At 37.8% G+C, this 25582-nt stretch overlaps 1 protein-coding gene across 8 annotated transcripts in view; it reads left to right on the top strand.

The window, feature by feature from the left end:
• Positions 1-25582, top strand: part of USP25 (ubiquitin specific peptidase 25) — an 88201-nt gene that overhangs the window by 45860 nt on the left and 16759 nt on the right. For 7 of the 8 annotated variants that reach the window (XM_083855400.1, XM_083855403.1, XM_083855405.1 and 4 more), the window contains 13 exons: positions 3875-3961; positions 8422-8559; positions 9425-9501; positions 10226-10299; positions 11757-11905; positions 14134-14261; positions 15012-15107; positions 15395-15556; positions 17954-18162; positions 18376-18446; positions 21920-22148; positions 23418-23615; positions 24502-24641. In XM_083855400.1, coding sequence (XP_083711526.1) covers positions 3875-3961; positions 8422-8559; positions 9425-9501; positions 10226-10299; positions 11757-11905; positions 14134-14261; positions 15012-15107; positions 15395-15556; positions 17954-18162; positions 18376-18446; positions 21920-22148; positions 23418-23615; positions 24502-24641 — 1758 coding nt within the window. Of the gene's footprint in view, positions 1-1417; positions 1631-3874; positions 3962-8421; positions 8560-9424; positions 9502-10225; positions 10300-11756; positions 11906-14133; positions 14262-15011; positions 15108-15394; positions 15557-17953; positions 18163-18375; positions 18447-21919; positions 22149-23417; positions 23616-24501; positions 24642-25582 lie in introns of those variants that run through there. The other variant, XM_083855406.1, reaches the window with a different exon arrangement.

Genomic DNA, 25582 nt, shown 5'->3' on the forward strand with positions numbered 1-25582 from the left:
TTCAACTTATACAAGATCATGTTTTAACTAAATGCCAGTACATAAGGGATTTGTTGAGGACCTCTGTAGGAATGCATGCTTTTCTTTTTCCTTGCCAAGAGTTGCTTTTCAAGCTCTCCTAGTAAGATATGTTTAGTTTTTGGGTTTCTTCCTTCTGTCATGTCTTCCCTCTGTCCTTCCAAGCTTAACCATTGTAAATTCAATTGGAAGCACTCTGTGTTCATGGTGTACGAACTTTGGATTTTCATGCACGCTTGTGTAAAGGTGATGATACATATTAAAAATGCACATTCCTTGTGGAGGTGTTTTTTTTGCCTCTTGTTTTTTGTTCTCAGTGCTGGAAACAAGTACAAAATTGATAGTCAAAGAGAACCAAATGTTGCCTTGAATCTGTTAGTGAAACAGCTGGTTTTAGTGCCCCATGCTTACAAACTAGCAAGAATCCACCAGAGAGCCTGTGTGAAGCTTTCTGGGGCAGCTTGTTGGGTCATCTTGTATCTAGCCTCAGAAACAATGTTTTCCTACTCTCTAAGTCAGTAACTTTATTAATTTGGGACTCTGCGGGTGGCTTTTGATGACCTGTGTTGCATGCCAGGCATTTGTAGATTTAATGTGCTGACTAATTTATGTTCTTGCAGCATTAATGCAGCATCACAGTTCTTGAATGTTAAGAATTAATCCTTTACTCAGTCACCCTAAATTTTGGCCAAGTCCTTATGTTTGATCATCTTAGACTTAAAGCTGGAAAAAGGGACAAGCAGAGTGTGTTAAAGGAAACCAAGGCAACTTATATTTAGAAATTGTGTTTGAACTCAATGTAAGCAAACATTACTCATAAAAGTGAATGGTTTAGTATCTTACAGTATAGAAGCTACAACTCCGCTTAGTTCTCTCTGATATGACTGAAAACACATCATAACCACCTATGGCAGGGGAAAGCCACAATGTCTTGTTGCTATTCAGTATTGGTGGTGTGAATGCCTCAAACTGAGACTGGATTTCTGTTCTTGCTTCTTCTCATTTATTCTTAACTGTCTTGTTCACCCCCCGAAACTGACAAAAGGCAAGGCAGTATTCTAAAAATTCGTTGATCTTCATGGCAATTTGAATTGATATAACTTAGCTTGGCTTGGTCAAGTTTCCAGATGACAGCTTTTAAATGATTTAAATGCACTGGGGAAAAAAAAAAAGCCTGCAAGCTCACCTCGTAGAAAGTTTTTCTTTCATGCAAAAGTTTTGCATACTTTAGTAAATTGTAAAGATATTTGATAAAGGACAGTAGACGTGAAGTATCCACCTTTTAGGTGCAGCCTGTTTTCTTGCACTGAGACTCCTGACACCTTTGTGCAGCTGAAGCCAAGTGGGTGAGAGGTGAGGTGCTGCTCCATGCAGTGTATTTAGAAAGAAATGTGTTTGGAGCTTTAGGCTAGGGCTAGTGCATGGCGCTTGGGCCAGGGACAGTCTCTGCTTTGTCTCTTGGTGGCTGCAGAAGAGCAGCTTCTGCCTCATGGGCCACTTACCCTGGGTGCAGGGAGCCTGGACAGAGGTCTGGAAACTGGAAAGTCAACAAACTGGAAAGTGTTTTGCCTCACCCCTTTCTCGACTCTGGGGAAGTCTCTGCTGGGCTTAGGTGAGCTCATTTTTATCTTCTTACTTCAGGAAGAACTGCAGGTTTCTCACTGAGGGACTTCAGGCACAAAAAATAGTTGGTTTCAGGTACTTGTTTACACTTACACTGGGAAATGATCTTTTTAAAATAAAGGTAAGAGTTTGCTTAAGTTGATTTAGCTCAGTGTAGGAGAGCTACAGCATGACACTGTCCTGTGGTGTTGCCATTAGTGGTGTTGGCAGCAGATAACTGTGAGGGTTCTGCTGCATCTCAAAACAACTATACACAGTGTAACCTTTCTGGGCAAGAAGTTGAACAACTAAACATCTTGCATAAGAAATATTGAATAGTACAAGACTGAAGAAGAAAAGAGCAAATAGGACAATCCTCTTAATTACTCTCAGCAGATTGCACAGATAGGTTTGTTCAGGTCAGTTGGAAAGCATGGAATTATGTTCAGTAGAGTTCTGAATTAAAGAAACTGAATTTTTGTGAAAAACTTGTTGGATTGCATGCCAGGCAAAAATGCTAAACTTGAGCACCGTTTGCTGTGCATAATTTGTGTGTTTGTATTATGAAATTAGCCTGCTCAGCTGCTTGGCACTTTGATGGCACTTGGATTAGTTATGGAGAGAATTCAGCCTTTGGACACTATATTTCAGCAGCTGGTTTATTTTGTACATAAAACATTGCTATGTTTTGCTTGATGAAGAGCCCAACAGTGGAATGCTGTTACATCATGAGACATAACTTCAATTAGTATCAGCTTCTAGACTGACACTTGAATTAAATATTAACATTTTCTGTGCTTTGAGTAAGCAAACAAAGGACTCTGTTTTGATTTCCCTTCTCTGTAAGGATGGATAAAAGGGGAACATGTATTTTGAACAGCAGAACAGGAAAAAAGTTTGATTACTCAGTTGTCTGCCTTGATTCAGCAAGGTCAGAAAGGTCTTTTCTCAGCTGATTTTCTGATACTTTTTAAATCTAAAAAGAGGCATGACAATGGTAGCCTCTTTGCTTTGTTGGGGATACGGCATGATATGGGATATGGGAAAAGGTTAGACTCTGTACAGGCTCTTTCACAAGGAGAATCAGGAACATGGCAATTTTTCACAAACTTTTTTTTTGCTACCAATATGTTCTAAATTACTGGAAGAAATGCAGGGCCTCTTCACAATTTGCATTTCACTTATTTGGCGCTGTGGTGTTGAAAACCTATTAAACTGATGGAATCTGTGACTTCAGTCTTTACATGAGTAGGACAAGTTTTGGGATCAAAGTCTATTGCTGGGGTAAGTAAACTCTGCCTTTCCAAAACAAATAGCTAAGATATGTGATGGAGTGGGAGGAGAGTTAATTATAGACTGTAAACCCAGGAAAGTACAAATAGGAAGGCAGATTTTTCCTGTGCTCCTCTGATGAGCATGTTTAAGGTACTTCAGACCTTCCTCCTACCTCGTCATCATCAAAAGGCTCTTCTGTAATGAAGTGATTTTTAGTTAAGATGCTTTTTGTCTGTACAGAAAAGCAGTGATGCAGTTTCACAAGTTCTGAGGTGTCCAGTTCTCAGCATAATGTGTTGGAGTTTTATTGTTTGCAACTCAGTCATCTTGCTCTTGTGCCCTCTTGGCTCCAGGCTCTGTGTTACACTGTGGAGTTCTTTGTGAGTGTTCCTGCAGTCACCTGTTTTCATGTCCTAGACAGACAGATACCTGTCTACTCATGTGTCCATAAAATGGGAATGTTATCAGTCCCTTACCTGCAAAGTTGTATAACCCAATTTCCTTACTCTAATATGCATCCCTCAGGTCATACAGGAATGGGAGGACAGGACAGAATGCAAAATACTCAGCTAATGCAAGTGGAATTACGTTCACATTCAGAGATGTACTCTCTGTGCACTGAGGAGTAGATGACAAAGGGCCTACATAAATTTTAGATGGCTAAACAGTGTTTCATGTCAATTTGAAAACTGACAGTTTTACAATTCATAAAATTCTTGTTGTAAAATGTAATTTGCCTATCATGTAAAATTATTATTCCTTTTATGTGATTAAGTGCAGAGTTTTATTATTACACTATTTTCTTGACAGAAGTGATTGTCTTCTGGTGAAAATATGTTTAGCAATAATCTGCCTTCTGAAATAAAACTTAACATTGCATATGTTTAACACTTCATTTGTTTTGCTAAGGCTTATTTGGAAGAGTTTTGTATTGTTTGTAGAAGTGCTTAAAGGTTTTCTTAATTTTTTTTCTTTTCAGTCATTATTTAACCTCCTGGAGTTTCGAAGACTAGTTTTGAATTTCAATCCTCCTGCAAATGCTCAAGATTTGCCCCGAAACCAAAAGGTAAAACAAGAAGCTGACTTCCTCTTGTGGCTGATGAGAGCGTTTCTGTCTTGTAGTTGAATTTTGCAGTTGTTCTCTAGCTCATATCAGTGTGGGTTTTAGAGGTGCCAGTTAACAGTTCTGAGCTTCCTGTTGTGGATCTTACATAAATGACATCAACCTCATAGCAGAGTATGGGGCAGGTGCTGAGAGAGGCAGAGCATCTCTCATGTGAGTGTAGCTTGTCTTGGCAAACGTTTTTTATTCCAGTTCCCTCCCACTCATGATCTGACACTGAGCTTACATTTATTAGCTTGTCTCTTCTGGCTTTTTATGGAGGTGATCGTAAGTATAAATTTTCTCATGTTTATCGTGGTACTCATATAGGACTGGGGAGGGAAAGGCCTTGGCTTTGGTTTTTTGTGATCATGGAGTGGGGGACCAGAGAGGCCAGTTTTCCTTCTTTCATGGGCATCCTTTGAGGAGAGAGTCAATGGGAGCCCCTTGGTTTCTATGCTATGAGATGGGAAGGAAGAAATGGAAAAGGAAGTGGCTGTATGAAATGTGGAGACACTTGGTTGCCTGATTTTTAGCAGGGACTTATAGGCAATGAATTTTTTATATCCAGAATCATAGAATGGTTTAGGTTGAAAAGAAGCTTGAAGATGAACTAGTTCCAATGCCTGTGCCATGGACAGGTGCATCTTTCACTAGATGAGGTTGCCAAGCTGGCTTTGAACACTCCCAGGGATGGGGCATCCACAGCTTCTCTGGGCAACCTTAAGCCAGTGCCTTACCACCCGCACAGTGAATCAGACTTGCCTGTTGCCCCTTTCTGTCAGATTTAAGGAAGGGAGTGTGTTGTCAGCCTGTTCTTAGTTGTTTGTCCCTTCAGGCTTGTCTGGAATGTTCACTATCAAAAGTAAGAGTTGTTATTAGAGAAGCAAAAGAAAACAAAGAGAAAACAGTGCCCATTTTCTAAATCTCTGGATATGTTCCATAAAAGGGAAGTTGAATGTTCAGTAAGGACCAGATAATTTCTCCCCTGCTCTACCCTCTTCTTTCCTCACCACATTCAAAGTGCAAGAAGTCACTTTTTTTGGTTGGAAAGCATATTTGCATTAGGTCATGAGCTGGTGTGAAAATAAAACATGAGTAGTGTTCCCAACACAAGGTAGGGATGGAGCAGTGTATTTTAATAAGAAACATTTTTAGATTGACTTTCTGCCCAGTATTTAATTTTTTGTCATATAATCTGTTTTAATGATATCCTTCACTACTCAGAAATTCTATGTTCATTTTTCAGCATGTAAAAAACAATTGGCATCTAAAAAGTGGTACAAAATAGCTGAAAACAAGCAGCTGTCTTCATAAACATCTTGCCCAAGCATTGACACTTGCAGCCAAATGCCTTTGCCATTCCAAAGTGCTTTATTTTAGAAATTCTGACCATGACAGACAATAAGTTTGTGTGCAGTGATGTGACACCAGGCAAGTGCATGGTTTTGTGCAGAAACCTTGCTTTCTGCAGGCCTGCTAGAAGGAATCTCTGGCAGTAGTTTGTGTCCTCTCCTTTCTTAACTTGCATTCCAGAATGAAGTAGCATTTATTACTTGGTGTACTCATCTGTCTTATCTACAGCTGAAAAAGGATCGAGGAGAATTTAGGATAAGGGATCGCTTCACTAGTTGGAATTTAGACTGAAAGAAGTCATAAGCATGCATGCCCCCCAAATATGGTGCCTTTAATTCTTTATGAGTGAAAGCAATTAGAGGCAAATTGATTTAGAGTTGTAATATAAGTTGCCAGTTCATAGTAGAAAAAAAGTAAAGCCCTGAAATTTATTTCCGACTGCTTACTTATTTTGAAACTATTTTGCCTTAGTTTTTGGGGTTTATTTTTATTTTTATTCCAATATTAACTGCCATATGTGACTGACATTCTCGGGATCAAATTTCCATGCTAATAAAGGACATGTTTTAATAATCCCAGGTTTTGCATACTTGGGTTTACATCCTGTTCTTCTTCCAGTTGCTGAGAATTAAAGTTTAATGCTGGGGTGATGATAATCTCTTGATTTAGCATTAAAGCATGTGGTTGTACTTCAGGGAATATTGCAGAGCAGGGGGTTTGTTCTTTCCCATTAATATATTGAATCCAAATGCTATGAATAATTTGGCATGTAAACTTCTTGATCCAGAAGTCGTTGGTATAAATGTTTACTTCAAAAAACCCCAACAAAACAACAGCCCCACCCTATTTGTCTCAGCTAATTGGGCTATGATTTTCTGAATTTGGGCATACACTTAAAATCTTCAATTTGATCTTGATCTTTATAATTTGGAAATAATTTGTCTTCATTGATTTCCTTCTGTAGAACAAATGTAATTCTGTGTAGTTACTGCAGCTTCTTTTCTGTCCCAGTTCTCTTGGCTCTTGCTGTCATATGAACAGATCTTTTTGCTGTGCACACTGAGACCAGTTAAATATTTGACCTCAGTGGTATCTTCAGGAAGCATTTTATTTTCAGAGGAAAGGGGTTACTGTGCTCCAGGTTAGCACACCCTTCCACCTGTTCCGATGTTATTGTAATATTATCATTATCTCACTCTCCTGGCAAACTGATGTCCCATAATGAATGTTTGCTATGTGTTAAATATGTAGATTGCTTCAAAAGCATTTATAATAATAAGTCATTCCAACATCTATTAAGAAATTGTTTATGCAGGCAGGAAAGGTGGTAAAATCGAGAATGCCGTAGATTATGAAATTTCCATACAGTGCTTAGTTAAAAATATTTTAATCTTTTTTTATGTTGGTGCATGTACAGGATGCTTTCGAGGTGATAGCTATATGCTGTGCTGTGATCACTTTATCAGTTCTTTGTTTTGATGTGCAAGTCCTTTTGTGGAACTCAGGACTGGCCCACCTTATTTTGAAGATTTTAGGGTTTTTTCTGGTCAAGGATCATGTCTAATGCAGTAAGTTGAGCTTTGTCAAAAGCAGCAAGGATTTCCTTAGTTTTAGAGAACTTTGGTAGCCTTTGGAGGTGTTTTTTCTGAGTATTCCTACTGACACTTGCAGGCAGTTGTTCAAGCTAAGGCTACAAGTATGGCTAAAACTCAGCCAAAGTGGTAGTGTAAAATTGGGTAATGTAGTAATGTACTATGTACATGATTAACAAAAAGAAAGTAAGATCTAGACTCTTCTGTGGTTAATAATTTGTATTATGCGTATGAACTATCACTGGTACTGAAGCATCTTTATAAAATTTATCTAAAATTTGAAAATGCATTTGTTTTAATAGAACACCTTATGGAAACAGCAAGAAAAATACAACTTTTCCAATCTGTTTCCTTCATTATATAGTGCTTTAAATGGGAGACTGATTTTGTTCTTAAATCAGAAGGATTGGATGCTGAATTAGGGTGGAGCTTGAAGTGCAGCCTTTTCTGTGAACAGTGTTTATAACTGGCAGGTGTTTTGCAAGGTGGACTAGAAGAGCAAGTTAAATTCAGAGATTTACATGACTAGAAGTTTTTCCTAGGTATTACATGGAACACAGCAAATTCACTGGGCACTTTTTAAATCTGAAGTAAACCAGATTTTCCATAGAAAAAGCTTTATGCCTCCTGGATTGATGGCAGAAGTGACTAAACAAGTCTGTTGTTTGATGATCATGGGAATAGTTTGTCATCAGGTAATTCCAGTTTGACCAGTATCAAGACATCTGTGCTGCCTTTAAATGATACTTTGTTCTAAAAACAAGTGGATATTACATGGAGTTTGCCAACTATAAACTCAGGAGTAGATATCCAATCTCCACAGCATTGGTAACCTGTGATTTAATCTATGGTATTTGTGTTTCAGTCTATTTGTTTTTCCTTATGCAGGCAGAAAGTATTTCTTCTTTTCTGGAAACCAGCAAAAGAATGCCATAGTCACATGAACTGTACTTCAAAATTGGGTAGAGAGTAGGCTATTTTACTTGTATCAAGAGAAATAATAAAGTTTCATGTAGACCTTAGAAATCTAGCCTTCAGTAAAAATAAGCTTAAAAAAGGTGCCGAATACTCTGTAGGCTCACAAGAAATTCTTCTAGAGGTACAGAGGAATACTAATTTGAATAAAATAATGCATATTGTTGCAGTGTGTTACTTAAGGCTTTGTAAGTCTTGAGAGAAACATTTCTGTCCTAAATGCAACTCTACTTGTCCAGTTGTCAATTCAGGCCCACTTCAAGACAAACAGTATCATCTAGATGTAATTTCAGGGGGTTTTTAGTTTCTGAAATGGAATTTTCTTCCCAGAGATCTGCATTATTTTGTAACCCTGACAAGTAAGAGGCATGCAGCATCACCTTGGTAATACTAGAAGTAACCTTATATAGTATTATGATGTTCCTCAGTTTATTGGGTAATGCTTCTGTTTAGTAGATTTCTGTTATCAGTTTGTTAAATATTTGTAATCTTCACATGCAGGAACATAGGAATCTGCCTTTCATGCGTGAATTGAGGTACCTGTTTGCACTTCTTGTTGGTTCAAAGAGAAAATACGTTGATCCATCAAGAGCAGTTGAAATCCTTAAAGACGCTTTTAAGTCAAATGATTCCCAACAGGTAAATTCCATGTATATTCAATCAAGTTTATGCATGTTTTTATGTGGTCATATTGTAATAGGAAATACTTACTGTGGACAACAGTATTTCCTAATATCCACAGATAAGCAACTTCTAATTATCAGTCTTTACCTTTTCCTGTAATATTATGTGATTTCTGGTTACTTTTATTAGAAAGACTAAAAAAATAAATCCAGACAGCAGGACTATTTTAGTCAATACACTTTCTTTCTATTATTTTAGAAATTAGTTCAATATTTTTGCTTTTAGGATTTAGTTTAGCTTCTAAGTCTGTGGGTTTTTGAAAGAGAAATACTTCTCTGATCTAACAGTACATCCAGGGCTATACTGTTAATGTACAATCCCATTATAGGGCTTCTTTAGATACTGGCTTGGAGAATCTAAGTATTCATATTCAGGATTATTACCCAAATGTTAATGTGCATATTCTGCTTTTTTTTGGAGAAACATTCTGTTTCTTCAGATACTTTGTTTTTCCACATGAGGTTATATGGCTGGTTATATGGTTTAATTACAATAGTACACTGAATTTAGTGCTTGATGAAAGTAATATTAGTCACCACTTGCGAGATACCAAAGGGTTTGAACAATGGGATTCATGAGATGCCTTTGGACTAGCATGATGTGAAAGCTGAGCCCAAGTAACGAGGATCACAGGAGAGTGTCACTGCTGAGGAACACCAGATCCACTCATAAAAAAATGCAATCATGGCATAGTCTTAGACATTGTGTGATTTCTGGAACACTGGTGGAGGGGGAAGGGAATTCTGCTCAACTGTGCTTGTAAGGGGACACTTCGATGTGTTCTGTTACATATGTGAACTGATCACTTTTTTTTTAACAGCAAGATGTTAGTGAATTTACTCACAAATTATTAGATTGGCTAGAAGATGCCTTCCAAATTAAAGCTGAAGAAGAGAGGTAAGATTTTTTTTTTCTAGCTCTGCATGTTGAACATTTGGATGAGTGAAAAGCAAACCAAATGACCAAAAATCCAGTTCTCTGTATGGCTGAAAACATTTTGACTCTGTAGCTTAGTTTTCAAGTGTGTTTTTTTTTTCATACATGTCAGTACTTTTGGGTTTTTTACATTAGTTGTCTTTTTTCATCATCTTATTTCATGTTAGAAATCTAGCTCCATGAAGTCCAGAGTACATAAAGAGTAGAGGTGTTTTGTAGATAATCAATTAGGCTTTTTTTATTTTAATGCCATTTTGCTTTTTGATCCTGTAGTTAAAGTACTTCAAAACCTTGCTCCTCTTACTCATCTCTGAAGTAAATACTCATTGTTTTTATTAGTGAGCATCTGGAAACTCTTTTAAATACATTATTTTTTCCTAGAATGTTTCACTAAACAGCTTTTACAAGGGTTTTGTATAGTTCAACCACTCATTAGTGAATCCGGTTTACATAGATTGTCTTAGAATGAAACATTTCTGAAAACTAGTTTTCAGAATATGCTTTTCCCTGCAAATATTTGAATCATTGTTATTGTCATTAGAGGGAAGTACAGAAATAAATTAACAGTAAAATGGGCATCATTTCTATAATGAATTCAGAATAGTTTGTTCATAGTTTAATAAATCAAAGATTGTAGCTTTGACTTGGAGGTTTTTTTCTGTAACACAGTTCCTATGTTTTTTAGGGATGGAGAGAAACCAAAGAACCCAATGGTGGAGTTGTTTTATGGACGATTTCTAGCCGTAGGTGTACTTGAAGGTATGCATCAGAATCTATTTGGACTTCTCTGGTCATGTCTGTTCCGTGCTTGTCCTAGCACACAGGTGACTGATGCAGTTTTAGGATTTTAGCTGCTTCTGCAGAAGCAGAAGTGGAGAACACACATATATACATTTTTCTGTGACAAATGGTTTCTTAGGTATGAGACTGAAGAGAAATGCAGCAAGCTGCAGGGATCCACAAAGACTGTTTTCATAACTTTCAGGTGCTGAGTGTGTATTCTCAGTGCAGCAGAAGTTGGGGTGAGGTGCTGAGGGAAAAATGCTTGGAAGAAATTATCAGGGCACTGTTACCACTTATTAACGGAAGGCAAGATACTCTATTTCACTGAGCTGTTCTCTCCTGCTCCCTCTGATTCATTTGATGCAAGTTAAAACTTCAGTTAATTGCATTTCCTTCTGCACAATTTCTCATATGGAAAACTCACCCTCTTAAAAGTACACTTTGTTGGAGAACAAGTCAGTGGAAACCTGCTCAAGGGCACTGTTGGAGAGCACTAAGGAGGAAGAGACTGAACAACAAGCTTCACTTTATCTTACGTGAATGTAATTAGTAGATCTGCAGAATTGTACTGCTCTCTATTTCCAAGAGGCTGTGAAAGTATTTTTGAGTAATTTTAATGTTGGTGCTCCTGCCTCTCATCCAAATGAATTACTTTTGCATTTGAATGAAGCAGGTATAGTCTTTTAAGTGGCTTCCAGGTTATTCCGTGATCTTGAGCATGTTTTTAATGAGTTGTAAGATTTCAAAACTGTTCTGCAGATTTCTTGCTCCTTTATATTTAGCTACTTTCATCCCTTACATTCTCATTTTTACTGAGGAGATATGTAAAAATCAAACAAATGAAAAGAAACTAGGAGATGCAAGACTTATTACTGAGTTTAGGTTGAAATAAATTGAAATTCTAGGTTGAAATCACTCGTCCCCCATATTTGTTCTCATGTTTGCACTTACATCTTAATACAGTGTTACCAAATTATAATCTTATTTTTCAGGACAGAAATGAATGTTTTCTTTCGTGGCTTATTTTTGCAAAATCTACTTACTCAAAGGGCACTTTCATACCAGCAATTCCACTGACTTTGTTGATACAATTTACATTTGTATTATGAAGCTCCTATTTGCAGGGGAGGACTTTGATTTATATGTGTAAAACTTCCCATATGTCTGTGGTGCCAAGCAATTTTGAGGTTCGCTTATTACCAAAAGATGCTAAAACATTAAAAAAAATGGGCTGAAGAGGAAAACACAGTAATTTTCAATATTGTTTGAACAACATTTTAAAAGAAATTGTCTTTGGACATATAATTAAATTGTTCAATGAGAAAATGTAGGTATCATTCAGTAGACTAGATCAATTGACCTAGAATTGATACAGTTTTTTTCAAGGTAAATATTTGTTCTAAAACATTAACTATTTAATTTTTCATGTGAAGGTAAAAAATTTGAAAATACAGAAATGTTTGGCCAGTATCCACTACAGGTTAATGGCTTTAAAGATCTACACGAGTGCCTAGAAGCTGCAATGATTGAAGGGGAAATTGAATCTCTCCATTCAGAAAACTCTGCAAAGTCTGGTCAGGAGGTGAGTTAAGGGCTCCTGTGGACTTCTCTTGGGATGTTGTTGTCGTGTCCTTTATTTTTTCTTGGGGTTTCATGTCTGGTTTTTATGGTTCATGGCACTTGCTGTATAGATGGGAATCCCCATTGCCTGGAAAGGCTGAGCTACTTTCTCTTTACACAGCTGTTCATGTTTCATCACAGTGATTTTAAAGTTGTGAAATCTTAGGAGGTTTTTTCCTGCTTGCCTAAAAGGTTCAGGTGTAATTTCTTCCTTGATGTCAATCTTTTGCAGTACTGAAATGTTACTTCCTTAAATCATATCAAAGTATACATGGGGTTTAATTGTGAAGCCTAGTGATGCACTCTGAAATCATCCCCCTGTCTGAAGTTCTCGTGCCAATTCTGTGTTTTACAAAAAATGTTTTATGGCATCTCTTTTACAATGAGCATGTATCCTGAATTGGAATTGGAAGAAAACAAAATCTCGTAAGTTTTTTGTACAATCCAAGTTTATTTCTTCATGAAAGGTGAAACCTTGTATGTACTTAGTACAAGAGTACAATTGTTCATCTTATGAACTGAAGGTGGTCTTACAGTGAGAACCTGTGTGTATTCATGCATAAAATGTCAGTTCTGTTATAAATGCTTGACTAGAAATGTCAGAGTTTGGTGTTGTGGGTTTTTTTGTTTTGATTTTGAGACTTGTAATATTGGGAAACTGGGAAACAGTAGGATACTGATATACAGGTCTACTCTTAAGCTTTGAGTTTTGTGAAGTTGTCAGCTTGGCTTCTTAGCATGTGGTAATAGAAGTGAAAGAGTTGTATGACAGATTGACAGTGGTGGAAAACCAAGAAAAGTAATGTATTAAGTCTCATTCTAGAAAAAACATTACATCATTATTACCAGGGCCAAGTAAATCGGTTATGTTTCCCTGAAATAATCCATAGTGATATTGCTTCTTTTAGTAGTTATGTTTAAATATAATAGCTGAAAGATGTTACAATGCACTGGAAGGTTTGGAAGTACTAAAGAATTCTGAATTTCTTGTAGCTTTAACATGGTCTGTCTCACAAAGACTTCAAGTAACTTTTCCCTGAGCTGATTGATACCAAAGCCTAAAGAGAATAATAATGTGCTACTCACACGTGTTGAAAGATCCTCAAAGCAACATTCTGGGTTTTTTCCTTATTCCCACCATTGACTCTAATGGGGTATTTAGCTTGACTAGTATTAGTATTGTTATCATACCTAAAAGCTTCAGTTACAGAGCAGGGTGTCAGCAAGTGAGCTAATGTAGGAACAGAAAAAGGAGACATTCTCTGTCCTGAGGAACTTAAATCCTGCTTTAAGAGAATTTTAGCCATGAGCACAGGAAGATAAGGCTGCATGCCAGGTATTGTATAAAAAGACTATTCAAGACATTTGACTGGATTATGAGAACTTGAAGTGAACCCTGAGTCAAATGCCACATCTGGGCTATGGCACTGATGACAAATGTGTCAATGGTGTCTGCAGTAATCAGAAAAACTTCAGGTGATGTTTAGACACCCAAAATTTATTAGATGGGTAGACCGTGGATTTTATGTTTGAGAATGGAGAGGAACAAAAATATCTTCAGTGCTGGAGCTGGAGCTAGATTTGTATTGTAGTTGGGAAACAATATATGTAGGGACTAGGGATAGACCTCTGCTGAGCAGTCAAAGACAAATGGGGTAAGATGATGATAGCAGTGATTAGAGACATGACTAGAAACTTTAAGCTGCTAATATGGAGGAAATGTCAAACACTCGCTGATCGTGTTTCAGAGGGGGTTAGAAGCTTTGAATGATGTCAGGTGAATGAAATGATCAGAAAGTTGAGTCTGAGAGAACTACAGCAGGATGAGCACTTGCTAACAGTGTAAACAACCCTTTCAATATCTTTGAGGAGTTAAAGGAGCAGAACAGTTGGCAAGGCAGGTATGCTCAAGCATGAGCTGACTTTATATAAGCAAAATAAATGTGAGTGGAACAAGTATTTATCAGCCTCCTCTGCTGGTATGTAGATAGCAAAGCTCTTATGCAGCATGGGCAACAAATGGTCTGTGTTTACACTGAAGGGAGAAGGTGGTAGCGTTGGAAAACTTATGCTGACCCACCCTCTAAAACCAGTTTCTTTCACAGCTGTGTGGTCTGCAGGTATTGTATCATTATTACTGAATTTCTATTGGAAGGTATTAATTTTGGGGATTTCTGTTTCTTCATCCAGCACTGGTTCACGGAGCTTCCTCCTGTCTTAACTTTTGAGCTATCAAGATTTGAGTTTAATCAGGCTTTGGGGAGACCAGAGAAGATACACAACAAATTAGAATTTCCTCCAATTTTGTATCTAGACAGGTATGGTATAATATTATCAACAAAATTCTAGTGTGAATATAAAATACATCTTGCAAGTTTGTTAAAGTTGATGATGTGTCTTATGCTGACTTGAATCATAGTAAATTTATGTTCTATTTATACAAGTTAAAATTTTCATGGGCTTCTTGTGTTTCAGAAAATACACATAGATCACAATTTAAGATATGCTGCTGTTTTATGTCAAAAACCTGCTTCCACTTTCATTTATTGCTAGGTACTTGTGTACACAGGCAAAATACTCTGAAAAATCACACCGTTTATGGATCTACTTGGGAAACAGGGTGCCAAGTTGGATATTTTGGGGTATTCCAGATACTCTTCAAGCATGCAGTGAATTCTCAGCATGGGTGCATGCAGTTTCTCTCTAGAGCTAAAATACCAGGATGACTTTCAGCTAGCTGCTGAATGTTATTTATGAACCTAAATAATGAAACAGGAGTATTGCTCTGTGGTTGCCACTTAAAGTGCTTAATTTGCAATCTCTCTAATAGTGGCTTTCTAATACATGTTTGTGATCCATGGTATCAACAGAGCTTTTGACACTGGGGAAAAAGCATCTTCTGAAAGTTGTGGAAGGAAAGGCTCATTTTCTTCTCAGTTCTGTTTTAGTGCTGAGTATGTTGTAGGTTTTAGAGGGTGAGTTTTTATTATGGCTGATGGAGACAGACTTCAGTTTCACTGTTGGAATACTATGGGCTGACGCTATTTTCTAAATCTCATGTTTTACAGGTATATGCACAAAAACAGAGAAATAACAAGAATTAAACGAGATGAAATCAAGAGACTCAAAGAGTACCTCACAGTTTTACAACAGAGACTAGAACGGTATTATAGATAACTGTGTAAATGCAAATAGTATTATGGGCTACATAGAATAACTCTTTGCAATTATACGCTTTGTTTATAGAGATTTCTATATCTCTTTTGTTTTACGCTTTCTTTGGAAGATACATTCTAAGTGTTGTAATTCTGATTCATGAAATGTACTAGGAAAGATTTGCTTTAATTAATTGCAGTCAATCAGAAAAAAATATAATTTTATTTTTCTTTTTTTCTTTTTGTTGTTGTTGTTATCTGTGAGTCATGGCATTAATACATTTTGTGGTTAACAGATATTTAAGCTATGGTTCTGGTCCTAAACGATTCCCCTTGGTAGATGTCCTGCAGTATGCCTTGGAGTTCGCCTCCAGCAAGCCGGTGTGCACGTCCCCCGTGGATGACCTGGGTGCCAGTGCCCCCGCCAGCAGCACCCTGCCACCACAGATCCCCCCCAGGTAAGGGCACAGGCCAGAGACAGCCAGCCCCTGGGAGACAGGCAGCTGCTTTGTTCACCAGACCAATAAAGCTGGGCATCTCCTAAGGGGGGTACTGTAAAGTTTCTGCTTTTTTGTTTAAGGCTTAAATAAAGAAAAGTGTTAATAATCTGGGTTTGTCTCATGCGCTTACAAAAATGTCTTCACAAGGAGATTACCATTTTCAAGCACAGCACAATTCCATCTGCAGTTCTAAATAGACAGAATATTCTGGTGAGGTCATTGATTCCCATGTGTATTGTTTAAGAATCTGAGTTGGGCAGTGTGTATGTGCTGCATAGCATCAAGGTTTCTAGTGTGCAATTTATCTGTTACTTTTTGCCTGGGAGCTAAGCTCCTTTTCTGCCATGCAGTTTGCATATCTTACCAAATTTGTCAGGAACCTAAATAATCTGACTTCTCAAATGCAGACTGGCTAAAGTACCAGAGAGATAAATGTCCAATAATGTTATTTTTCTCCCTATTTAAGCTAGTAACTTAATATAGGGGGTTGAGTTGTATGCTCAGTCAGTTTGCAGATGACACCCAGCAGAAAACGACCTGGAGGTGCTGGCCAACAGTGGCTGAACAGGAGCTATCTGTGCCCAGGTGGCCAAGAGGGCCAAAGGCACCTTGCCTGGACCAACAGTGGTGTGGCAGCAGGACCAGGGCAGGGATTGTCCCCTGTGCTGAGCACTGGTGAGGCCACACTTCAAATCCTGTGTTCTGTTTTGGGCTCCTCGCTGCAGGAAGGACATTGAGGGGATGGAGCATGTCCAAGGAAGGACAACAGAGCTGGGGAAGGGTCTGGAGCACAAGGCTGATGAGGAGCAGCTGTGGGGGAGCTGAGGGAGCTGTGGGGGACTCAGCCTAGAGAGAAGAAGGCTCAAGGGAGACCTTACCACTCTCTACAACCGCCTGACAGGAGGGTGTAACCAGGTGGGAGCTGGCCTCTTCTCCCAGGTAACAAGTGACAGGACAGAAGGAAACAGCCTCAAGTTACACTAGAAGAAGTTTAGATTGGATACTAATAAATATTTGTTCACAGAAGGGATTGTCAAGTGTTGGAACAGGCTGCCCAGGGCAGTCATCCCTGGAGGTATTTAAAATAGGCATAGATGTGGTACTGAGGGTCATGGTTTAGTGGTTGACTTGGCAGTGCTGGGTTAATGGTTGGACTTGATCATCGTAGAAGTTGCCTCCAACCTAAATAAATCTATGATAATGGACTATAACTTTGGATAAGTGGACACTAACAGTTTATATAACATAGCTTTGTATATTGTATTTAGACAGTAGGGTTCTGTCTTCTGAGTCAGTCAAGACTGTTAAATTTGTCGCTCACAGAAGTGAAGTACATGAATCTAAAAAGGCTTTAGAAAGATTTCCAGTGCCTTACTGCTATAATGCCAGCAGAAATCATGATGATTGATAAGAGAAGACAAACTTTTAAAAAGGTTACTATTGCTTGCATGAAATGCAATATCAAAAGTAATAAACTGCTCAAATTCCTGTATAGGAAGTTTGTTCTGTAGAAGTGTAAGTATTGTGGGGTTTTTTGTCTATCTGTAGAAACACCACAGCATGTTATATGGAGTGACATTTTCAGCTCTTAATGTTCTCAGAAACTTTCTAAACTCCTGAAGAATCCAAGTTCCTCAGGCTGTTATCATGATGCTGTACAAAAAGTAAAAATTCAGTGGCATACAAGAAAGATTTTTAGATTCCTCCTATGCAGTATAATTGTCATCTTGCTGATGGGAAGAGAAAAATCTGTAACAAGTCTTTGTTTTTATTATCCTGCTGCTCTTGCAGAATTCTCCTAAGATGGCTGCTTTGCAGTTAGAGTGGTTTGGAACAAATCTAGATCAGTTAGTAGTGCATTTCCAGTGTGGCATAAATATCAGATGTCCCTTCATTATTGCTGTTCAGCTAACATAAGTTGTAGGTAGGACATTGGAAAAAAATGTCTGCTAGGCATAAGACACATGAAGGGAGTTATTAAACTGAGAATTTGTGCTTTTTGGATTTTTATGGTCATTGGCCATAAGAGAAACTGCTGTGATTTCTCTGTCTGCCATTTGGCTGTAAATGTTTCAAACCACAGTTATTTATGTGCATGACATGATTTGAAATTATTCAGTAGTGTTTCACATAAAGCAAACTTCGTTGGGCTAATATGTAATACACCACAAAGCTTTCAGAATTTAAATACTAATTCCATGTTGCTATTGTAGCTACCTGTTTTGGATTGCGCTTTAGGAAATTGTTACCTTTAAAATGCCCATTTTCAGATGAAAAGCTTATTTTTTTGGTGTAACTTCTAGTCTGTCTATGTGATGATTCAATTTTTCCATTTCGTGTTTTGAATGAATGCAGCACAATAGAGCAGCAGGGGCCTTCATCATCAGATGTCCCAAGCACATCTCCCGTTCAGAGATCAGTAATCCATAAACCATTCACACAATCACGGATTCCCCCTGACCTGCCGATGCATCCTGCACCAAGGCACATCACGGAGGAGGAGCTGTCTGTCCTGGAGGGCTGCTTGCATCGCTGGAGGACTGAAGTAGAGAATGACACAAGAGGTAATGCCACATACTGGGGAATGCATTCACTGTAGGAAAGGATTTGTGCAAGTGGGGGAAATCTTTCCTCTAAGGTTTAGTGTTTGGTGTGTAGATAGATGTACCACGTGTGAAATGCACCCGATTGGCTTTTGGTGAGATAAAGATATATGTAGTCATGTGCAATTAAACAGCTTTGTGCAAGAGAGGTTCTTTCTTCTCTTTGTCTTTCAGATTTACAAGACAGTATATCTAGGATACATCGGACAATTGAATTGATGTACTCTGACAAAACAATGGTCCAAGTAAGTACAGTTTTGGCATGAGATAATTGAAAATAGATCCTTTTTGCACTTTTTGGAAGTTCTTAGATGCCTGAAAACAGAGCAAGTATACCGCAATTATGGAGTGTTTTGAGAAATTTCATTGGAAAATCTTAATGGGTTTTGTAAGCCTTTGAGTTGTGCACAGTCATATGAAAGGCAGCGTTACAGTATTTTACAGGTGACATGCTTAAATTTAGGCAACTGTGATGAAAAGCCCAATTATGTTCTATCTCTGATCCCCATTTTTTACCTGAATGAAGATTCACACAACAAAATTTTCTTGTCCTGATTTGCTCATATTGCTCAGTAACCTTATGGCTTTAGGGTGGTGAAGCATTAGACACATGAAAGTACTATTTACTTTGCTGCTTAGTGCCACTGTATATTGCAACTTCCATGCTAATGCATGGAAATTCCAGGCTCCTGATTTTTATTTGTAGTTAATCCCAATGAGAGGTTTTGTTGCTATTGGCTTGGTTTCTTGGTTTTGTTTTTGGGGGTGGTTTTTGTTGTTATTGTTTTGTTTTTAACTTTGTCTAAATTAGGTATCAGTCACAACTTTTATTATTAGTCTAAGCCGTCTTCTACCAGATTCTCATTCTGTGTGATCTGAACAGTGTTTTTAGAATGTTTTACTGTGGAGTTGTGGCTCCTCTGCTGTTTCCTATGTTCACATACTCATGTTCTCTCACTCTGACAGGTTTTAAGGTTAAGGAATACTTCCTCTGTTACTTTCTATTAGTAAAAATAACTATTTTCAGTCCCAAGTAGGATCTGTTCAGCTTAGTTTTCCTTGAGGTATGTTTTCATTTTGTACATGGCTTCTAATAGTTACTGGCAGCTGAACTTGATGTTAAGGATTTCAGGCAGATTTGCCTAGATGACTTTCTTTAAGCTTCCTACTAGCAAGCACATTTTTTTTTCCTTAATACTTGTGTTATATATAACAAGAAGGCCATAAGCCATGTCATCTAACAGTAAAATGAATTAAATTGGTAACTTCCATCTGAATAGTCTACCCGCGTTGGTTTAGGTGTTACAGGAGGAGATACTTCTGGGTAGCAAAGATACTAGTCAGCTGTCATTACAAAAGAAAAAAGACATTACTTAGTGAAACACAAAGTAGGTTCTGAACCCATCTGAAAGCACAGGTTGGAAGGGAAGCTGCCCTTCTGCAGCTCAGCTGGTTTGTCTCTGTGACTGTTTTGGCACAACAGGAAGGAGGCAGTGTGCAGAATGTCCACTTTGCCCTGCCTACCTCTGTCTCTGGGTGATTTGATAGCTGGGTATTGCCCCGTTCCCTGGGAGCAGTTTCACAGTGTTGATGTTTCCCTCTGCGCAATACAATTGCAGGATTGCAGTCTTGAAGTCAGGTTCTGGGCACATAAAACTAGACACATTTTTAAGAGAAACATATAATATTTGCAGGCTGCTTCCTAGTGTATTTATGAACTATTTGAGCAGCTCTTTGTTATCTCCTGTTGTCCTTTCGGATTCTAAGGAGATACAGCAGTCCATAAAACCTTCGTCAAATTGTTGTATGAAATACATTCCCAAAATCTTTGTTTCATTCTCCTGAATGGGTGTTTCATCAGCTGTTATTTATTTTCTTCCTTCTGTGAACTTGCTGTTGGGAAAAAGACACAACTGTTTTTTCTTGGATAAAGCAGCTTTCACACACCTGTTCTGTACCTACATGTGATGGGGTTGGTGAAATTCATTCCTGCTTCAGGAGTACTAAGTGTAAACTTAGTACTCGTGAAGTTTAATGCCACCTATGTTTGTTTTGCGCTGTGCTATTAATTGGTGTTGATATAATGGCTTAAGGCAAGAGATGCCTGTTGGCACTGAACTCGCCTGTCTTGTGGTCACAGACCTCTGTGGGGAACCTTCCTGAAAGCTCAGTGTGGGTGACTGACAGCTGCTTCTCCTGACTCGGAGGAAAGGGTGGGGAGAGACTCTTAAGCTGACCCAGTTAGCATGGTTTTAAGTAAAACGATTTAAATTCAGTGGGGATTTTAGTTCTTGAGTTTAGTGTAAGAAGAATTTTATTTTGACACAGTCTAAAGAGACACATTTTTTTTAAATGTCATCTGCATACATTTTTGTGCATAGACAGAGGCTTGCAGTCATTTTAAGGATGACTGCAAGCCTGTGTACATGCACAAAAGATTTTAAGGCTTTTACACTGGTTTAATAAGAGATGTTAAAAACCTCAGAGCATTCAGATTTAAGGACTTGCCAGGATTTCTTCTGTGTGTACTTCTTGTGTTTGGGAGATTTTAGAGTGCAGTTTGGTCTCCAGAATGACGGGCTGTTTGATTCCAGCTGCTATGCAGTCACTCTACTTTACAGTTCAAGAGGAGCTGCAATATCTCCAGCACTTGCATGTAGCATGGAAGAGAATGATCAGGTTAAAAATAACTTGAAGGAGTTTCTTCAGTCACAGTTGTGTGTATTTACGAGTGCTGCAGCACTCAAAGGATATTTGCAAAACATTCTAAGTATACCTTGAGTTAGAGTGTGTTTATCTTCACATTGTGACACCAGTACAGGCTGGTTTGGGGTTTTTCATCCCAGCTGAGCTGTTGTCATTGAGGCACACTGTGCATAGCAGGGAGGCTCAACTTTTCTCTTTTATGTTGCATGTGCTATTTCAGTAGGTAAAATGAGTCAATCACTAAGATGTTTTCAAAAGACTTGTAAGAACTCATTCATTCTGCTTCTCTCTCCCCTTTGGTTTTCCATTGTTCTTACTGGTTGGTTTACAGATGTAACAGGAATTCATTTTACACTGATCCTAGAAACTGCTATTGTCCTTTGCCTCAGGAGGAGGACAGGACCTTTTCAGGTCTTCCATGCTTTATTCAGCTTTCCCTGATATAGTTAAAATACTGGAACACAGTTGTATTCCTATTCTGATGTAGAAATTCTATTTTTGTGTAACTGAAACAGATATTAATTTAAATAAATTCTTTTGCTGTCACACATAAAACACTGAGTTTATTACTTTGAATTTGCATGTGCCTTTCCAGACTTTTTGACAGGTTTGCCAGGTTGGAACTGAAGCAAATCATAGACAGTCAAGGCTGACTTATTTGAGGGTTTTTTTTGGCAGATACAATGAAGGTAGGAATATTAAGGAATTAAGAAAAGAGGATGCGTGGCACTAAAGACAGCAGAGTAAACATTTATGTCATACACTAATATTTTTAACATCTCCTGTAACTAGTAGTGGTAAGTAACATAGTTCCAAGTCTTTACGTTTAGTAGGTTACTAGTTTTACTGGTTTTTCCTCTGTGTTGTGTTTTGATCCTGATTAACTTTATTTCATTTATTTCAGTTACTTTTATTTCATGGAGCACTTATTGCTGGCATACAATAGGAACTAAATGCTGTTGAGGAGGGTTTGACATTTGTTTATTTTCTGCTTTGTTGTTTTTTTTTTAAGGTTCCTTATAGGTTGCATGCAGTCTTAGTTCATGAGGGTCAAGCGAATGCAGGACACTACTGGGCATATATTTATGACCACCACCAGAACAGATGGATGAAATATAATGATATTTCTGTGACAAAGTCAACTTGGGAAGAGTTGGAACGGGACTCTTTTGGTGGTTACAGGAATGCCAGTGCATATTGTTTAATGTATATCAATGACAAGGAGCAGTACTTGATACAAGGTAATGTTATTGACACAGATTCTGCGTGATCTAGAACAGCTGAATACATTGGTAAAGCAAACTTCTTTCAGATGGATTTCCAGATTTTTGACATGTTTTTAATAGTTACTGAACGGTTTATTCTTGCTCCTAACTGACGTTTTTTGTGGGTGGAACAATTCTATTCAACTTACAGATCATTAAAGATAATGCTAGTGTTTCAGCATTATTAAGATAAAAGAACCAAACTGTTTGCTGATTTCTAAATATTTTAGAGAAGGGATTGGAGAATTTTAGAGCCTTTATCTCAAGATTAGATGAGAAGTATGGAAATAGAGAAATGAGCCTTTTGACATTAAAATCCTCATGTAGCTGCTTTTTTTCCCCCTAAGCTTCAGAGCCCTTATACACTCTACTGGAGCGTAGAAACTTGAAAGCTTAGGCAATAAACTGAAATGTGAATAACTTAGCCCTACCCAACCACACATCAAACCTAAGAAATACGTGGGTTGGGTTGTTTGTTTTTTTTTCAGGTCATGGAGGAATATGCAGCTGTAAGGCTTTGTACAGAAGTGTTTAAAGAGAGGACAGAGATCTCTTGGCACAAAGTTTTTGGTAATGTTAGACAGAGTCTAACAGACAGTCTGTGAAAGTGTTCAGAGATTCAGTAGAAGGCCATGGAAAACATTTGGGTTCCTGTTTTTTCATAGGGCAGAAGGCTCAAGTGCTCGTTTGTTCAGTTTTTAAATGAGAGCTGATAATACCCTTGACATTCCTATGTTGCCAAGTTGGTGGTGCACTTGCAGTCATAGAGTGTTTGGGCCCTTTAGGCTGCCTATGCCATTCCAATTAAATCTGTGCCCTGCGAACTGTGGGACACTTGCTGCTGGTGGATCCACTGGGATCTGGGATACCCCTGCAGACACCATTCTCAAATCAAAAGGAAGATGACTCAATTTAGCTGGTGTTCATATCAGCTGGCTTTCAGAATTCCTGTAGGTCCACTCTCCCACTCTTCTTCCCCTTTTCTCTTGGGAAGTTTAGTTGTGTCCAGCTCTCTGTGGCAGTAATATAGTCAAGCAGTAGTGGGGATTTTGTGAGTATTCTCTGAATGTTTACAAAGAGTGTTCAACAGATAGTAAACCCAGTTAAAACTAATATAGTTTTGGGGGTTTGGTGTTACACTGTACATTTCTGGTAATTCACTTGAGGATATTTGTTGAACATACTCTCTACTTTCTTTTGTCCTATTCTTTCTGTTTCTGAAACTTATATTTCATGTTCCCACAGAGGAGTTTAACAAAGAAACGGGGCAGGTCCTTGTTGGAATGGACACACTGCCTTCTGATCTAAGGGATTATGTCAAGGAAGACAATAAACGTTTTGAAAAAGAACTTGAAGAGTGGGATGCAGAACTTGCTCAGAAAGCACAACAGGAGAAATTGTTATCTCAGATACCCAGGGCACCAGCACCCTCACCTGCTCCAGGTTAGCTGCTTCTACCTCTTTGGAAAGGGAGTAGGACCCAAAATCTCATTATAAACCAGAGCTGCCAGGTTTTTGGTAACCTTTTGCTCCATTGCAGTAGGCTGTGTGTGTTATGTGAAAGATGACATGATGAATTTTCTGTTCAAATGTTCTCACTGCTGTATTTGAGTCCTAAAGATTGAGCATACGTTTCTCATAACTGTGTATGACTGCAAAATGAGTGTAAGAAGTGCAGTGATCTAATGGCATTGTCTGTTTTGCAAACTCTACGGAGAGTTGATTCATCTTCTGTTACATTTAGAGTTCACAAACACTTTGAGATTCACGCTATTTCTTTTGTTAGTAATGGAAAGTACAAAATGAATGCTTAGTCTGCCAAAATTTGGGTTCATCATGTAAGGAATATGAGACACTATTTTACTAATGAATTTATTGCTCTCCAGTGGAGGAGGCTGAGATCTCCCTTAAGGCAAAAAACCAAAACGTGTTTATTATTTTAAAGGAAAAATAAATCTTGCACTCAAGTAGCTGGAGATCATTCCATATGTTGAGTCTGTGTCCCACAGAAACTCCAGCTAAGATGTCACCTTTGTTCTCAGTCATCCCTGATGATTGATTGATGAACACCCCTCACTCAAGAGCCTTAGAGGGTCTATAGACAGGACAGGTCTATTGTCCCTAATATAAACTCAGAGATCCATTTGTAGGGAAGTGTTTAAAATGTGACACAGACTGGTATAAAGTTGTGTTTGTGAATTGTGTGAGCTACCCTGCATTTTCTGTGTGCTTACCTTATCTATGAGAGAGTGATCCAAATAAAACTAATCAATTTAAAATTCATGCTTATTTTAACACACAAAATTGTTATCTTTTTTCTGTCACTAAGTTCAAGCAGGAGAACCAGAGTATTTAGAGCAGCCATCAAGAACTGATATTTCAAAGCACTTAAAAGAAGATTCTGTACAAGCAATCAATAAAGCTTTAGCTGAACAAGAAGATAGAGGTCCAGAAGCTATAATGGATATGGTGAGAACATTTTGAAGCTTGAAATACTTCTTTTGCTTTTATTTTGCAAGTGAAAATGATTAAAAAAAAAAACAACCTGATAAAAGGGTGTGAGTCTGGAAACTTTGAACTGAAATCTTTTTTCTTCAAGGACTGTCCAACTGAAGTCCATCCAGAAACTGTGTACAATGGTAATGGGTATAGTGCAAAAAAATTACTAAGATAGGTGTTCTTTGTGATACTAAAGTGCTTGTCAGGAGTTCAGCATATTCTTCAAATTACAATCAGCTGTTTGTGCCCACCATCTTTTAAAAAAGTTAGGTGATCCCATGTACTTTTGAGGAGTAAATTTTGACAGTTCATGCTAAAGACTTGAAAAATATTGCTTCAGACATTCAGTTTTTTATCTGGGAAATGTAAGAATATAATTGAATTCCTTTGACAGACCTGTGGAAATTAATGTAGCTTTCAAAAATAAGGGTTTTTTCAACAGTATTCTGTAGCTTTAATGCAGATTCACAACTTGATGAAAATAATTTTTTGTGATTCATAGGATGCCTATATTAGCATAAAATGTCTATAATAATCAGTGTTAGGTTTTTCTGTTTTCTCTTGGCACAAAGTATACTAAGAGGAATGGGATATTAATTATTTTATAGATTATTAATGAAAGTAATATTTGACTTTTTTTCTTTCAGCAAATATTTTTTTCCTTCCCTATCAGTATGTAGATAAATGACAAATGTGTTTGTCCCAAAATTAATATATTCAAACAATATATGCATCTGTCTTGGAACTATATCCATAAATGTACAGTATGGCTTCCTGAGGTGTCCCTAGTAACCACTAAGGATATTAACAGTTTAGATCTGTGCAAAATGCTTCCCAGGATCAGATGAGAATCTTCATTAAACAAAAGCAGTCTGGCCTCAGATACTTTACAATCTTTGAAAATGATGTCA

This window comes from Zosterops lateralis (assembly GCF_965231275.1).
Source record: "Zosterops lateralis genome assembly, chromosome: 2".
NCBI classification, from domain to species: domain Eukaryota; kingdom Metazoa; phylum Chordata; class Aves; order Passeriformes; family Zosteropidae; genus Zosterops; species Zosterops lateralis.